This window comes from Nicotiana tomentosiformis, chromosome 9 (assembly GCF_000390325.3).
Source record: "Nicotiana tomentosiformis chromosome 9, ASM39032v3, whole genome shotgun sequence".
In the NCBI taxonomy this organism is placed as follows: Eukaryota; Viridiplantae; Streptophyta; class Magnoliopsida; order Solanales; family Solanaceae; genus Nicotiana; species Nicotiana tomentosiformis.
The window spans coordinates 87,954,301-87,969,581 of NC_090820.1; the positions used below are offsets into that span (position 1 = coordinate 87,954,301).

At 36.6% G+C, this 15,281-nt stretch overlaps 2 protein-coding genes across 9 annotated transcripts in view; both read left to right on the forward strand.

Annotated features, from left to right (window-relative positions):
* Positions 1-11,084, forward strand: part of LOC104101766 (protease Do-like 7) — a 42,259-nt gene extending 31,175 nt beyond the window's left edge. For 2 of the 8 annotated variants that reach the window (XM_070185717.1, XM_070185720.1), the window contains 13 exons: positions 1,350-1,430; positions 3,248-3,297; positions 3,461-3,626; positions 5,136-5,648; positions 6,656-6,838; positions 7,016-7,121; positions 7,710-7,880; positions 8,080-8,159; positions 8,236-8,463; positions 9,419-9,634; positions 9,779-9,936; positions 10,190-10,301; positions 10,508-11,084. In XM_070185717.1, the coding sequence (XP_070041818.1) occupies positions 1,350-1,430; positions 3,248-3,297; positions 3,461-3,626; positions 5,136-5,648; positions 6,656-6,838; positions 7,016-7,121; positions 7,710-7,880; positions 8,080-8,159; positions 8,236-8,463; positions 9,419-9,634; positions 9,779-9,936; positions 10,190-10,301; positions 10,508-10,684 (2,241 nt within the window). In that variant the 3' untranslated portion in view covers positions 10,685-11,084. Of the gene's footprint in view, positions 1-1,349; positions 1,431-3,247; positions 3,298-3,460; positions 3,627-5,135; positions 5,649-6,655; positions 6,839-7,015; positions 7,122-7,709; positions 7,881-8,079; positions 8,160-8,235; positions 8,464-8,640; positions 8,939-9,307; positions 9,635-9,778; positions 9,937-10,189; positions 10,302-10,507 lie in introns of those variants that run through there. The other 6 variants (XM_070185718.1, XM_070185719.1, XM_070185721.1 and 3 more) reach the window with 6 other exon arrangements.
* Positions 11,085-13,665: 2,581 nt separating this feature from the next.
* On the forward strand, positions 13,666-14,079 carry LOC104101767 (uncharacterized). Its single transcript, XM_009609276.1, has one exon. It carries the CDS (start codon positions 13,666-13,668, stop codon positions 14,077-14,079), a length of 414 nt encoding a protein of 137 aa, XP_009607571.1.
* The last annotated feature ends 1,202 nt before the right edge of the window (positions 14,080-15,281 follow it).

The following is a 15,281-nucleotide window of genomic DNA, read 5'->3' on the forward strand; positions in this document are numbered from 1 at the left end:
TCTGTTAAATCCTGGGAATTTCTTTTTAGTTGCAAATAATTGGATATTGTTTTGACAGATGTCCTTTTTGTTTTTCACTTCCGACTGGGTCCTTATGTTTTTGGAGGCTAGCAAAGGGATGTGATGACTGTAAATATACCCAAACTAGCACCTTATAGAGACCGTGAAGCTCGCTGTTACATCAAGAATTGCAGTAGAGAAAAGAAAAGGAAAGCACTCAGAAAGAACGAATGAAAGCTTAACTTTCTTTTTTATAAAGAAGAATGCAAGCTTAAACTTTTTTAATTTTAACCCAAAATTTAATGTCACTACATAATTCTGTTATTCTTTTCAGTTCTTTTAACTTATGCAAGATATTTCCCACAAGAAAAAAATTATGCAATAAACATAAGTTTCTTTACCCAAACTAAAAGTAACTAGATGGTAGCTTCATTATCATGTTGTGATGCAGACTCGATGAACAGTGCTAGCGGCATACGATCAACTACCTCGGCAAGTATATAACTGCAACGAAACATATAAATAAAACAGGAGCCCTATTTATACATTATTGCTATAATCAATAATTATTTATACAGAAAAATATATTATTGCTATAATCAATTATTATACAATGAGCCCTATTTATACAACACATCCTACTCCTATTCTATGTGGGACTAGAACCAATTCATATTATTTACATAACTATCTAACAATCGACTATGTTTTTTCCATGTTGTTTAGTATTTATCATGGGTTCCCGCTCAGGTGCAGAAAGTGGTCCTTTCAGAAATTCCAAGCCTCTTTATATGCTTCTAGTATTGTAGCCATTGATGCATAAATAGTATCTTTTGCTCAAGTTTGATGGTTTCTGTTTTGAAGTTGTACTATACATCTGATTATAATATGAGGCAGGTGCCTTTATTTCCTAAACTCTCGATTAATGTTATAAATTTCTTATGGAGCAATTGTTCAGTCACTTTTAAGGACGGGAATCTATGTCATTTGGTTCTTTTCAACAGATATCTCTTTTACCCTTTCAACATCCTAAAGTTGGATGAGTTTTTCATACATAGATGCAGTTCCATTGTTCCGTGGTTTTGTAAGGGGGTGCTTAGTTTATCTGATATATAATTGTAGTGGCACTTGGCTGACTATATTAGTGTGCCAAATTTCTAATTTAACCTATTTATCCAAAAAATGAAAGAAGAATTTTCTTAGTTTACTTACTGTAGTTTCTTAAAAAAAAACGGAATTGGTTTAAGAAAAGGGCTCTAAAACTGTGCTGACTTGCTTATAGTGGTTTCTTCTTTTGTTTGTGCTTTTATCATCCGCGATTATGACTTCTTTTGTTTCCGCAACTTCAGGTTCAGGATTTGCACTCAATTACTCCTGACCACTTCTTGGAAGTTAGTGGTGCAGTAATACACCCCCTTTCTTATCAACAGGTTTGTGATATTCTGCACTGTTGCCTCCCCAGTCTTATGCATGCAATAAGAAACATTCTTTACCAGTAGACTTCCGTTAGATGAGTTTAGCTGCATTCTACTAATTAGTCATCCCAGTGACAGATGAATTCTAACAATTAGTGAGTCACGGAATTGTTTTTGACTTGCTCACAGGCTTCTTCCGTGGAAGAAATCAGCAGTCTGTTCTGGTTAATGCAAGATATGCTCTAATCCTAAACAATGCTACCTGCAACTACTTTTACTTTGCTTGGTGAAAGAAATTCACAAATAATTAAGTATGAATGACAATAAGAACTGACTTTAAGCACCTGAAAGTGTAATTTAGCTGTTGCATCCAGTCTACTGTAAAATTTTTAGTTTTGGTGCGTACTTGGGAACTATCGACCAGGATAAGGAGTGATGTAGGCACATTAGAAGTAATGCAAAGTTCTTGGTATGTGGGTTTCATGTTTGTGGCTTGATCAAATGAGTGTAAAATGAGGAGCAACACATTGAGAACACAAAAGATGTCCAGAAATTTTTGTAGTCATACTTCTTTCATAATTTTTGTATGGAACTTGGGGAACTCCATACCTTCTAGTTTGCAATCTGATTTTAATGCCCATTGGCATATGAATCTTGCTCCCCGCTACAAATGTAACTTAGTATAATTTTGAAGGTGGAGTGCAAGATTTTATCAAGTACATTTTATTGTCTATTTTTTCTTAATGGGAACAGCTTCAGCAAAACCTCCTGAGACGACTAACTTAACAGGGTGCCTCATCACCTGTTTGAAGAAGTGGAACAAATGTGCAACTTTTGTCGCATATGATAGATGAATAGTAGGATGAGTTCAAAACATCAAGTGGTGATGGGTGGAGTAGCAAAGGAGCTTGTAATCCTTAGGTTCCTTCTGTTTTTTGACTTTCTTACTTTTGCAACAGTTCAGGAGCTTTCTGTTAGTTGATACCAAAATTACACAAGTCTGTTGAAATTTTAGTTCAGTTATTTTGGTCCAGTAGTACTAGTAATATTCTTGTTGTGGGTTGAAAGTTACTTCCTTCTAGTTTGTTATTGTATCTGGTACTTAGCAACCACGTCCATTGTTTTTGAAAATTACTACTGGGACTGTTGCTCCATGATTATTACTATTTGATGCTACTTTTTCTCCCCTTTTACTGGATATTGTTGCTCCCTGATGGTTACTATTTGATGCTACTTTTTCTGCTCTTTGCTTATCGTCTTTGCCTCCCTCTTCCTTCTTTCTCCCCCCTCTTTCCTCTTCTTCTCCTCCCCTATTCTTCCTTTCCGCCTTTTCTTGAGCCGAGGGTATATCGGAAACAACCTCTCTACCTCTCCAGATAGGGGTTAGGTCTGCGTACATACTACCCTCCCCAGACCCCACCCGTGGGATTATACTGGGTATGTTGGGTATGTTGTTGTTGTTGTTGTTGTTATTTTGGTGCAGTTTGAACTATCTTTACTCTCTGGATGGTTTGAGTAGGCTGTCAATGTCCAACGAACTAGGAAAGTGTAGTCAACGATTGCTTGTATCTCTCTTTGGAAATATTGAGACTTGTGAGGACTGGATTTCTGGCTTGTATGTTGAAGAAATAAATAGATATTAGATGATCCCTTGTAGCAGTTCGAATCATTTTGACATTCTATTTGAAGCACAGGGTAGTCATCTAACTATAACATGAAGATCCACTGTCTCTTTGGCACAATTAGTGGCTTGTTTTTGCTCATACTTATGTAGTTTTCTCATCTGCTGTTTGCAAAAGTGAAGCCTCACCTTTTGTCTTCCTTTTTTGCAGGCTAGAAATTTTCGTTTTAACTGTGGTCTTGTCTATGTCGCCGAACCAGGGTTTGTTCATTTTTCCTTTTCCATTTGTTTAAATGATTGATCTAATGTAGTTTCTTGGCTTAAGTTCTCATGATGCTAGATTTCTAAGTATCTGTTGGTGCAATCTTTAGATACTGGCTTGTAAACAAATTTTATTGACTGTGACTACTATTTGCCATTGTAGATACATGCTATTTAGAGCAGGAGTTCCTCGCCATTCCATAATTAAAAAGTTTGCAGGGGAAGGTATATCAAGACTTGAAGACTTAATTACCGTTTTATCTAAGTTGTCTAGGGGAGCAAGAGTACCATTGGAGTATATAAGCTACAAAGAACGTCATCAAAGAAAGGTATTAGAAGCACTGCAACTGAACCATCTGTCAAACAAAAATTTGTTTCCATTGCTACCACTGGTTTTACCCTCATTTATAATTCCCGCTTCCTGTTATTGTTCTCTTCTGTTTGTTGATAAGCACAATTGCTGGTACTAGTTTGCCTTTTTAATTTGAACTTGGTGATCTACGTAAACCATGGACAGCAAGCTATGCCTCTTCTATAGTTGGGTATTACTACTGATGTGTCAGTGTAGAATGGAGCATTCTTCTTGATCAGAAAGGGTAAGGGGAAGAAAAAGAAAAGTAATGGCTGGTCCAATATTTGTTGTCATCAACAGTGTCAGGAGTATTGGCAGGAAATCTCTGTAACTGCATTGATTTTACAATTATCTATCTAAATGGTTTCAGATTTTTTGAAATATAAGGGTAAGAGTATAATATGTCCACCTGTTTGCAACTTTGTGTTTGCCAACAATATCATATTGATCATAATCTTTTTGCATGTAGACATAGGGTTTGGTTACTTTATCGTTTTCATGGTTTGATTTTTTTGTTCTTTTATTTTTGGTTTAAATTGAATTTGAACATCGAATCTGTAGAAGGGATGAATTACTTGAGCTTTGACGATGTAGGTATAAAAGATGTAATGATTGGGAATGGGTGAATTACAGCAGTGTGCAAAACACTGAGGCTACCATGGCTCTGTATAAAACAAAGCAGGGGTGGGATATTAACTCTAGGAGAAACTCTAATAATTGTGAAGTGGATGATGTGTAACTATTGCTACAGACGCTGGAACTAGTACCTTCGCGGATATTCCAGATTTGTTAGCTTGGAAGCCAGAGAAAAGTGAGGTGTTTACTCTCAGCTCCTACTACAAGTCCCTGATCTCCTCTGGTGGTGAAATGTCACTTTGTCCTTTGAAGAAGATTTGGAGAAGCAAAGTTCAAATTGAAGTAGCACGTTTTTGCTGAACTTTGATTCATGAAGCTGCTCTCTCTCAAGATAATCTTCAGAAGAAGGCGACATTATTATGCAATAGGTGTCAAATGTCTGGGGCTGGAGCTGACGATGTCAACCACTTATTCGTACAATGCCCCTTGACAACACATCTGCGGCAGTTATTTCTCAGTTTTAAACAGTGTCAAGTGTTCTACAAAAATCAGTAAAGGATTTAATGTTGTGCTGGTCTAACAGAGAACTCTGCAGGGACAAAAGAAGAGTTGGGACACAATATCAGCATGTATTTGGTGGGTGATATAGAAGGAAAGAAATCAGAGGGTTTTTGAAAGCAAAACTGAATATTTTTAGTGTAAAATGAGAAATGTCAAAATAATGTAGAAAGCATAGTGGGGATCCTCAGTCTCTTTGAGTGAAGGGACTGGAGTTATTGAACCTTGATGCACATTCCTGCACAAGCCTATGCTTTCTGATTCAATAAAGCTGTCGGAAAGTCATTTTGGTTTTCCCATCGTCTTCTTGCATGGAAGTATGACCTTCTAATAAACCTTATTTTGACTGCAGTCTGTCTTGGTCACAATTGACCGCCATGAGTGGTATGCACCCCCACAGATATATAAGCGCGATGACAGCTCTGGCTTATGGACAGTGAAACTGGCTATGCGGCAGGAATCCCCACACTTGGTATCTGGCATTTATCCAGTCGAACAAGATTTATCAAATCATACCGGGTCTTGTACTGGTGAGGTTAGTCCAAAGGACTATATACCTGAACAAGTCAGCCAAGAACCCCGGGATGCAGTTACTAGTATGGAAACTAGTGGTGAACATGTTGCCGAGGGACCAAATTCTCAGGATGATTCTGATAATGGAACAAAGAAACAGAGGGTAGAAGAGAACTCATCTGTAGATGGTGATGTAATAGCGGATTGTTCTTTAAATGAGCATGGAGAAGAAAGATTGGATGAGTCTGGATCTGTGGAAGATGCAGTTCTGAGAGATTATCAGGGTGCAGCACCTGTAGCAGCTACTTCAGTTGCTGAGCGCGTAATTGAGCCTACTCTTGTGATGTTTGAGGTAACTTTAAGGTCTCAAATGACTTGTATACTTTATTGAAAAGCATTTATATTTTTATATCATGAATGTTGATTATTCAACCCCACGGTGTGGGATAAGACTGGGTATGTTGTTGTTGAATGTTGATTATTCAAGTTTCTCCATCACCTCTCTTTTGGGTGCCTTGGCGGTGGCTTTCTTTTCTTAAGCAGTACTTATAAAACGACTTTTGATCTTTCAAAGTTTTCTTTCTCCTTTGCTTCTTTGTTCCTGGGAGGTGGTTTTTGTTGTGTAATCAGAATAATCAGACTAAGAAATGTGTTAAACTCCAGTGATGGAGCAGAAAGCTTTTCTTTTGGCTGTCTCTCTTTTGGGTCCCTCGAGGTGAGTTTCATTTTCTAAGTTTGATTAATGACCTTTGATCTTTCAAATTTCTCTTTCTCCTATGCTGCTTGGTTCGTGGGAGGTGGTTTTTATTTTGTAATCAGATTAATCAGACTAAGAAATGTGTTAAACCCAGTGATGTTTCGGGTGGGTGTTTTTTTTGGTGGACTTCTGCTTTGGATGTTAACTTTGCAATAGCTGCATGTGTGTTGCAATAAAAAAGTGTTTTATTCTCTTGACACATCCGACATTCCTTCAATTTTTTTGTGCACCATAAAGTGTTATGAATGTGATAATGATGGTCATATGGACTTCTATAGTAATGCTTTGAGCATTACATTAAGGCAATTGATGTTATTGCAACTACTAGTAAGACTTCATTCAGCATTCAATTTAATAGTGTAGGACATAAAATATGCTGAATAAATCATAAACTCCTGATTTCTTTTGCTCACTGTTGGTTTAAACTTGATATGTACGTTAGCTATAACGAGTGGTGGTCTCATGGTTTTTGTGTTATACAAATAATCAATACCAAAATGGCATGACTGCAATTAGGAGGTATCTCTAGATTTTTTTTGTATCCTGGTAATTCCTGTTTCCATCTGCTAGCTAAAGTACCTCTTATGGTGTTAAAATTGCAGGTTCATGTCCCTTCATCATGTATGCTTGATGGTGTTCACTCGCAGCATTTTCTTGGAACTGGGGTAATTGTATATCATTCCGAAACCATGGGCTTGGTTGCTGTTGACAAAAACACAGTCGCTGTACCAGTTTCTGATGTCATGATATCGTTTGCTGCCTTTCCTATTGAAATTCCTGCCGAGGTGAGGTTTTATGGGGGAAGTTTTTTACCTCCTGTTACTTCTCCTCCATTGTTGTTAAGAAGCTCAGTAACCTTTTGGGCCATTTTGTATAGGCCCAACCTACCTCAATATTGTTGGATTTGACTTAAGTCGTGCAATTTTGACTTAAACATTTAATCAGCCCTTATTAACCCTCAGGTAGTCTTCCTCCACCCTTTCCATAATTTTGCTTTGGTTGCATATGACCCCTCTGCTTTGGGAGCTGCTGGCGCCTCTGTGATTCGTGCTGCTGAACTTCTTCCTGGTAAGTGTTAAAACTCTTTGGATGATTCTACTGTTAACCTGCTTCCCTTTCATGTTCTCGCTGCGGGTGGGGAAAGTGATTTGTCTTCATTTCAGTTGCTTAATATGTGAGTATGCATTATATACTCCCAAGTGGAAAGATATTTGGTTCACAAATTTCTTTTGAAAAATCCTCGTTCTAGAGGGGAGTTTTAATCCTGCTACTGATCAGGACGTGATCCCCTTTGACACCATATCTATTTATAAAATTCTTTTCCCTTTCTTTGATCAATGGTCTTTTAGCCAAGTTGAACGCAAATTCTGTAGTCTCCCACTGTATACTGAGATATTCTTGCAGAAAATGGGCATGTTTCACATTCTTCACGAATTAAAATATTTTAAGACAACTTTTCCTTCTTCCCCCTTCCCAAAGTACATAATATCTTTGGATTAGTACCTTGCTGTCTTTGGAAAATTTTCAACATAAGGTTGTGACTCCTTGAAATCCTCTTTAAACTGCTTACCTTGTTATTATGTTTCTCAGAAAATGATGTCTCATCTCATCCAGAACACCTTTTATGTTTCTTAATTACTATTTTGTTGCCAACAGAGCCTGCTCTTTGTCGAGGAGATTCAGTTTATCTAGTGGGATTGAGTAGAAGTCTACAGGCAACCTCTAGGAAATCAATTGTCACTAACCCTTCTGCTGCTTTGAAAAGTGGATCCTCTGATGTTCCGCGATACAGAGCTACAAATCTGGAAGTCATTGAGCTTGACACTGGTATGTTGGAACCTAAGGGCCGTGCTCACTATTTGTGGTGCTGATTCCTATATCCTAGCTCTTTAGCACTCATTTCGTGAACTTTTCATGGTTCTCTACCAATTCTTCTTTTATTCATCAAAGCTCATCCTAATCTCCATCTAGATTACTGCCTTAGCCCTGTCCTATCATCTGTATAATGGATTCTGTGACCTTTCAGATTTTGGAAGCACCTTTTCTGGTGTGCTTACTGATGAGCGTGGAAGGGTTCAAGCTTTATGGGGAAGCTTTTCAACGCAGGTAAGTAATTTTGAACTGCTGCTCGGAGTTGCTGTCTGGAGAAACTTGTTTTAAGTCCTTCCTTCACTCTTTCCAGCTCAAGTATAGCTCGAGTTCATCAGAAGAGCACCAATTTGTCCGAGGTATACCAATTAATACAATAAGCCAAATCGTTGACAGGATGACTTCTGGCACAGGGGGACCACCTCGTCTTATAAATGGTTTGCAAAGACCTATGCCGTGCATAAGAATATTAGAAGTAGAACTTTACCCTACTTTGCTTTCCAAAGCTCGAAGTTTTGGACTAAGTGATGCATGGATCCAGGTAATCTGCTACTTCTTTAGGTTTCTTTTTCTGTCGTTTATGTTCTTGTGTTTTTCTCTTATCCATTTCTTGAATGGAATGTGTGTTTTGTTATAAAAAAATTTACTTCGCCTAAGACACAGAAACTTGGTCTACTTCCTTTAAAGCTCTTTTAACATCTGGGTCCATATGTGCTAGATGTGTCTTCACTCCGTTAAAGGTTAGTCGCAACTCCCAAGAAGAATACAACCCAAGCTGTAAATGGATCGAAAATTCTAAGGTTACTCGGCGTACTTGGTCTTCAATTTCATCATGAGTGTATCTATCTATGTGGCTTTTGTATCATAGCACAAGTGTATGAGCAAAATTTGTTCGGAATTAGCTGGATGTGATGTTTATGGATCTGGATATAATCATGGACATCTCTGGTTGCCACCTGGTTAATCTTCTAGGCAACATTTACTTGATTGAAATGTCGAAACCCCCCCCCCCCCCCCCCCCCCACACACACACACACACACACACAAAGATTAATTCCTACTCCCAAGTAGAATTCAACTAAAGCTTGAAGCTGGTAAATGAGATCATCAATTATACAATTTCTTATTGGGCATGTGTCATGGAATTCGTGCATGGACATATATATCCATCTACCTGTAAACTGTATCATGTTCACGTGTATGGTAAATTGCAACTCCCAAGAAGAATACAACCCAAGCTGTAAATGGACGTCTTATTGCTCAAATCATTTGCCTCTTAATTTTATGTTACCTGACATTTAGAGGCTCTCTATTGATGTTTATGCATGTTAATAGCTTTAGTCCCACTCAACTGTTTCTAAAGGATATCATTTGAATAATCTTAGGCTTTTCATGTGATCTTAAGGAATTCCAGATATTCTTGCCAAGATGGTTATAAGGGGTGAGCATAGTATGTGAGTTGGGCATTTTCTTAATAGTTGACATATCTCATTTAGGCCCTTGTGAAGAAGGATCCTAAGAGACGCCAGGTTTTGCAAGTTAAAGGTTGCTTTGCTGGCTCAAAAGCTGAAAACTTGTTGGAACAAGGGGACATGGTCTTAGCAATTAATAAGCAGCCAGTTACATGCTTTCGTGACATTGAAGATGCATGCCAATCGTTAGACCATTCCAGTCACGATGATGGAAGACTAGATTTGACAATCTTCCGTCAGGTTAGCGGGAAGCTATTTAGCATTGGCTTTACTTTTTTCAATTTCTCTCCACTTATTTGATCAATAGGACTTTATTATCATCATCAAGTACAAGAGTTCAGACATTCGCTTAGATTCTTATTAAGTTGTCTCATGGTTTCTCAGGGAAATGAAATTGAACTACTTGTGGGAACGGATGTAAGGGATGGAAATGGAGCCAAACAGGCAATAAATTGGTGTGGCGGTATTCTCCAAGACCCTTATCCAGCTGTACGTGCACTTGGGTTTCTGCCCGAAGAAGGCCATGGAGTATATGTGGCAAGGTGAGGAGACACTAGAATGTTGTAAAAAATTAAAGATGACAGGAGGGCTTCTGATCTATTTGCTTCCCAATTCTTAAGTTTTCATTGCCACGTACTATTTATCACATGTTTTCTTTTAATCTGCTATACTTCAGCTGCAATCTCTAGTCAGCAAGTAGTTAGTAGTTTTTGCTTTAGCTGACCTAATTGTGCCCTTGTGAATTTTCTTTGTCAACTATTTTGTCACAAAGGCTAATTAATGCCTATTTCTCAGGTGGTGTCAGGGGAGTCCTGCACATCGTCATGGTCTCTTTGCTCTTCAATGGATAGTTGAAGTCAACGGCAAACCAACACCTAACCTAGATGCTTTTGTCGATGTGACTAAGGTATGGCTTTTATTTATTGAGAAACTTCGCAAGAACTTATTTTGCATGAAGATGTACTAATCGCGGCTTTAGAAATGAACTAGAGATACATTTCTTTTCGAACGTGGTTCTAGCAAGCTTTGTTAATGATTCTCAGTCAACAAATTTCTGTAATGATTTTTTCTGTGGTCACGGTTTTAACATCTACTTAATTGAGTTCCTTACAGGCAATAGAGCATGGAGAGTTTGTTCGTGTACGAACAGTTCACCTGAATGGGAAGCCCCGAGTGCTCACATTGAAGCAGGATTTACACTACTGGCCAACATGGGAACTTAGGTTTGATCCTGAAACTGCAATGTGGCGACGCAAAGTAATCAAAGCATTGGATTCTGGTGTTCTGTGAACTATCTCGGCTGATTGTTTAAAGCATTTACACTACTCGGAAATTTTTGTACTGTTGGTATTTAAAGTTGTCATGTGTCATTGTACGTGAATCTTAATGAACTAAAGGTATATGGATTTGATGCCTATATATTTTAAAATAATAGATTATCTGATCATTTTTTCCAAAAAAGAAAATTACAGAAATTGTAGAGTAAGATAAAAGGCACAAGGCAGTAAGTTTATTATATGCTCTAGACAGCCTATTGTGTACCTGATTTATGTAAAATATGAACATGAGAAGAATTTTAGTCTCTGTTAACTGGTGATTCCCCAGTTTGCTCACTAGGGTGAATGTTCAAATTTTCTGCTGAACAATATTGTGTAATTTAGGTGACAATATTACACCAAGTTGCTTATCATCTCATGATTTCTTTTTCTATTTATAATTTCTGACACTGCGAACTGTTTAACCATCTCAGTTCCGGGCAAGGGTGTTCAATCCCCAACTGAAGTTTATGTGTTTTATTTGTTATGCATGTTCGAATTGTTTGATTAAACATATTCATGAAATACCTGAAATCAGGAAACAAAGGACTGCTAATAGATTTAATCAAACAGAATTCTCCATATAGGGACATTCATATGGTAATGGGTGGAAAATAGCAACTATAGGGGGATTCATAAGGTGGTGGAGAACCATATAAGAAGCCTTGACTAGACAGTTTACTAATGTCTCGCATTTTAGCAATGCAACTGAAGTAAAAGTTAACGTTAGTATCATTAATATAAGAAAAGGGCTGAATTTTCTGGTCATAGCTTTGTTAGAGATGCAGTATGGATTATAGAGGATACATGGATACATATAAATAAAGGAGAAGGGTTGATGAGAAATGGCCGTAGTGATGGCAGATTACAAGGAATTTTGCTTCTTGTCACCCATATGGTTGGTCAGAATAATTAAAAAGCAATCATTGCATAAACGAAATTCTGAATGAATCGCTTGCTGTTTAAAGCATCTTTAGATGACATTGTATAATGTAGGAAATTTTACGACACCCAATTTATTATAAATCAAAATTATTTTAAAATATTTTTTTCTATAGCTACCTTTCATATTTTATAGCAAAATAAGTATTTATGGTATATAATACCATTGAGGCATGAAATAAGGCATGAAATACGCTATTTATATTTTTCCTTTCTTAGACAACTGGACATACCTATTTTTAAGGTGATTGTCGTTACTGTATTCATGAATACATGACACGAATACATGTGAGTACATGCACATACAGCTGGACTACCCTGATTTTAGGCGCTTTTTACTGATGTATTGATGAATACAACAGCACGAATACATGTGAATACATGCGCGTACAGCTGGACTGTCCTGATTTTAGGCGCTTTTTGCTGCTGTATTCATGAATACATGGCGCGAATACATGTGAATACATGCGCGTACAATTGGACTACACTGATATTTAGGCGCTTTTTGTTGTTGTATTCATGAATACAACAGTGCGAATACAACGAATACACTACCGTAACAACTGAATAATAGTTATAAGAAGTAATTATGTATATGATAGTTATAGAAAGTTAATAACCACTAAACAATAATGGTTTCTGAAAATTCCTCCATAATCTAAAGGGTACGTTATGCTAAATAAGCTGTTATCTATAACAAGTTTTTCTATGTTTTTCTAACAAAATAAAGACTATGGCCCAACTAACTTAAGCAACGGATCAGCTCATTTGAGTTGGAAGAGCATACACACTACTAGTTTTGTGAGGAGATTCTCACCTTAGCAGCTGTTAGCACAGAACATGATACTTACAGCATTGGTATTATTTTCTCGAAGATGAATATAAGGCCCATTTGATAAAATTATTCTGTGGTATTGATATAGTTACGATTCATCAGATCAGTTGGTAGATTGTTACGAAAATGAAATTTAATGTAACTCAATCTCAAAAGCGAGAACTATCCAAAACCATATAAATCGACAACAATACTTCACTCGATGTAAGATTTTATTTAGTATGCACATAACTAACTTATCGTCTTATTTATCCGATTGTACGAGAAATATACTGGTATCCAAAAGCATATGTGGGGTATTATACTACTCATTCCCTTTCAATTTATGACTGGACACAATTGTTAAGAAAAGTAAGGAAGACTTTAAATTTTATGGTCTCAAACTAAAGATGTATATAATGTACTAAAATGCCCTTGAATCTTGTGGTCTTAAATATGCCATATGAAATTTTGAAGTTAAAGAGTTACTCCCTCTATTCCAATTTATGTGAACCTATTTGACCCTCTTGAATCTTCGTATTTCTTAGTACTTTCTGTAGCAACTGGGTCCGAGATAGAATAGAAAGTTTGAGTTAAATTTTTTCTTTTTCGAAGACCTTAAAAAAGAAACGAAGACTTTTAAAACTTATGGTTCTAAACAAGATATGATATTTGTGTGGCTATAATTCTTTTGAAACTCGTGGTGTTAAATATGTCAGAATATTTGTGTGGCTATAAAAGCTTTTCACTGAGGATAGAATTCAAAGTTTAAATTAGATTATTTCCAAATTTAGAAAATGGGTCTTTTGTTTTGGAACGGATAAAAAAAGAAATACTTTGTAAATTGGAACGAAGGAAGTACTAAATAGAGAAATAGACATTTTTTTTTAAACCGACTAAAAAGAAAAGTAAAAACACATAACTTAAATTAAAACGTACATTACAGTTTGATCTTCCTTCCCTTCCAAGTGCATGTTACGTCTAGCAACAGTCTACGGGGTCAGAGGGTCCTATGCACTTTTGTGCAGAACAGTAACCACTTAACTACCATTAGCTGCACGGCCCTGGCTAATATTTTTATGCAATGACTATTGCATTTGCGGTTTGAATGCGCCACTATGAATGCGGAGACGCAATATAATCCCATTCAGTACTAACTTCATCTCTCTTCTTCTATTGACTCTATAGAAATCAAAGATATGGCTAGGAACATTCCTACTCTTCATCTTTATAACAAACTTTCTTTACTTCCTCCTTCTATAACATATTTTGTAACTGTTCTGTTAGTCTTTGCAATAATCTCTATGGTGGCATTTTTATGTGGAGTTGGTGCTCACAAGAGGGAAAAGGAGAAGAAAAAGAGTGTGCAGTTGGGTGGTAAAAAGCCAGTTGGAAGGTTAGAGAGCAACATAAGTAGTACTAAAGCTCTTTTGATGGCCAAAATGATATCTTGGAGAAAAGAGCAAGATGAAGATGATAATCAACCAAAGGAAAATTGGGAAGATGAGAATGCACTGTGGAAAAGAACAATTATTAAAGGAGAAAAATGCAGACCATTGGATTTTTCAGGCAAGATTTCATATGATGCTAAAGGAAATATGGTGTTGGATTAATTCATGGCTTCTGCTTTGTTTTTCTCTTTTATATTCTTTTTTTGGGTGTGGGAGGAAGTGATATAAGAGTGTTGATTGTTCTCTAATTCTCTTACTTTTTTCTTTATTTTCGATTTTTTGGATTTTGCTTTTGGTGATTGTAATTTGTAAGTATCGTTGATCTCGTGACTTTTGTAATATTGTTAACATCCGGGGATAACAAGCTTCGGTACTTGCCACCTAAAGGATCGCTTGATGTCTGTATCTATGAAATCGAGAATTTCGGGGGACATTTCGTTCGAAGTATATGAAGTTTTAATCTTCCTCTAAAATTTTGTATTACTTATATAACATTGGGATTTTTATATAAAATATTACATAACAAATATAATATTATCTATAATTAACATAATATTTAGTTTTTGAATCAAATTTCCCATAAGTATCAAAAACTGTTAATTTGAGTGCCCGTATGAATTATAAAAGAACGTGGTTCTTTATCGTGTTCCTTAAGCGTAAAGTAAATAAACAATAAAATGAACACAATGATTTTTACGTGAAAAATCACCCGGCTCAAAAGGTGCAAAAATCACGACCTACCATGTAGGATTTTTAACTCCAACTCCACTATAACACTGTGCCAAAATATATCAATTACATGACTGTAATTAAATACTCTCTAGTACTCCAACTACTCCTATTTGATTCACAAGTTACTCTAACTTGTAAAGCAAAACACTCACTCCAACTCACTAATTATTTTTGACACTTGATTACAACTCAATTTCCTAAAATACATTCACTAGACTGACTCAGGCAGAATACAATGCAAGTACTCGACTCGAGTAACCAACTTATGACTCTTTTGTTGATGTGTAAAAGGATAGTTCAGAAGTCCAAAGTCGATCATACTTAAACACTTCAACTTAAGATCTTCTAGGAGTCCTATTCATAGTCAGCTTCCTATTTGATAGGACTCCTACTGTTCCAAGGATTCCACAAGGTTTGGAACTTTTGTCTCTGACTAAATTATCCATATCTTCTTGAGCAACGACCCTTATCACTTATAGCAGCCTTCTTCCATCAAACTCGGACCTGGGTAACTTTGAAATAAAATTATTGTCTTGTACAGTCGTACAAGTATCAACATGAGAAACTGATACTTTCTCTTGAGAAGTTGGTTCTTCATAACAATTAAGCAGCTACGTTAAGGACCTGGTTCT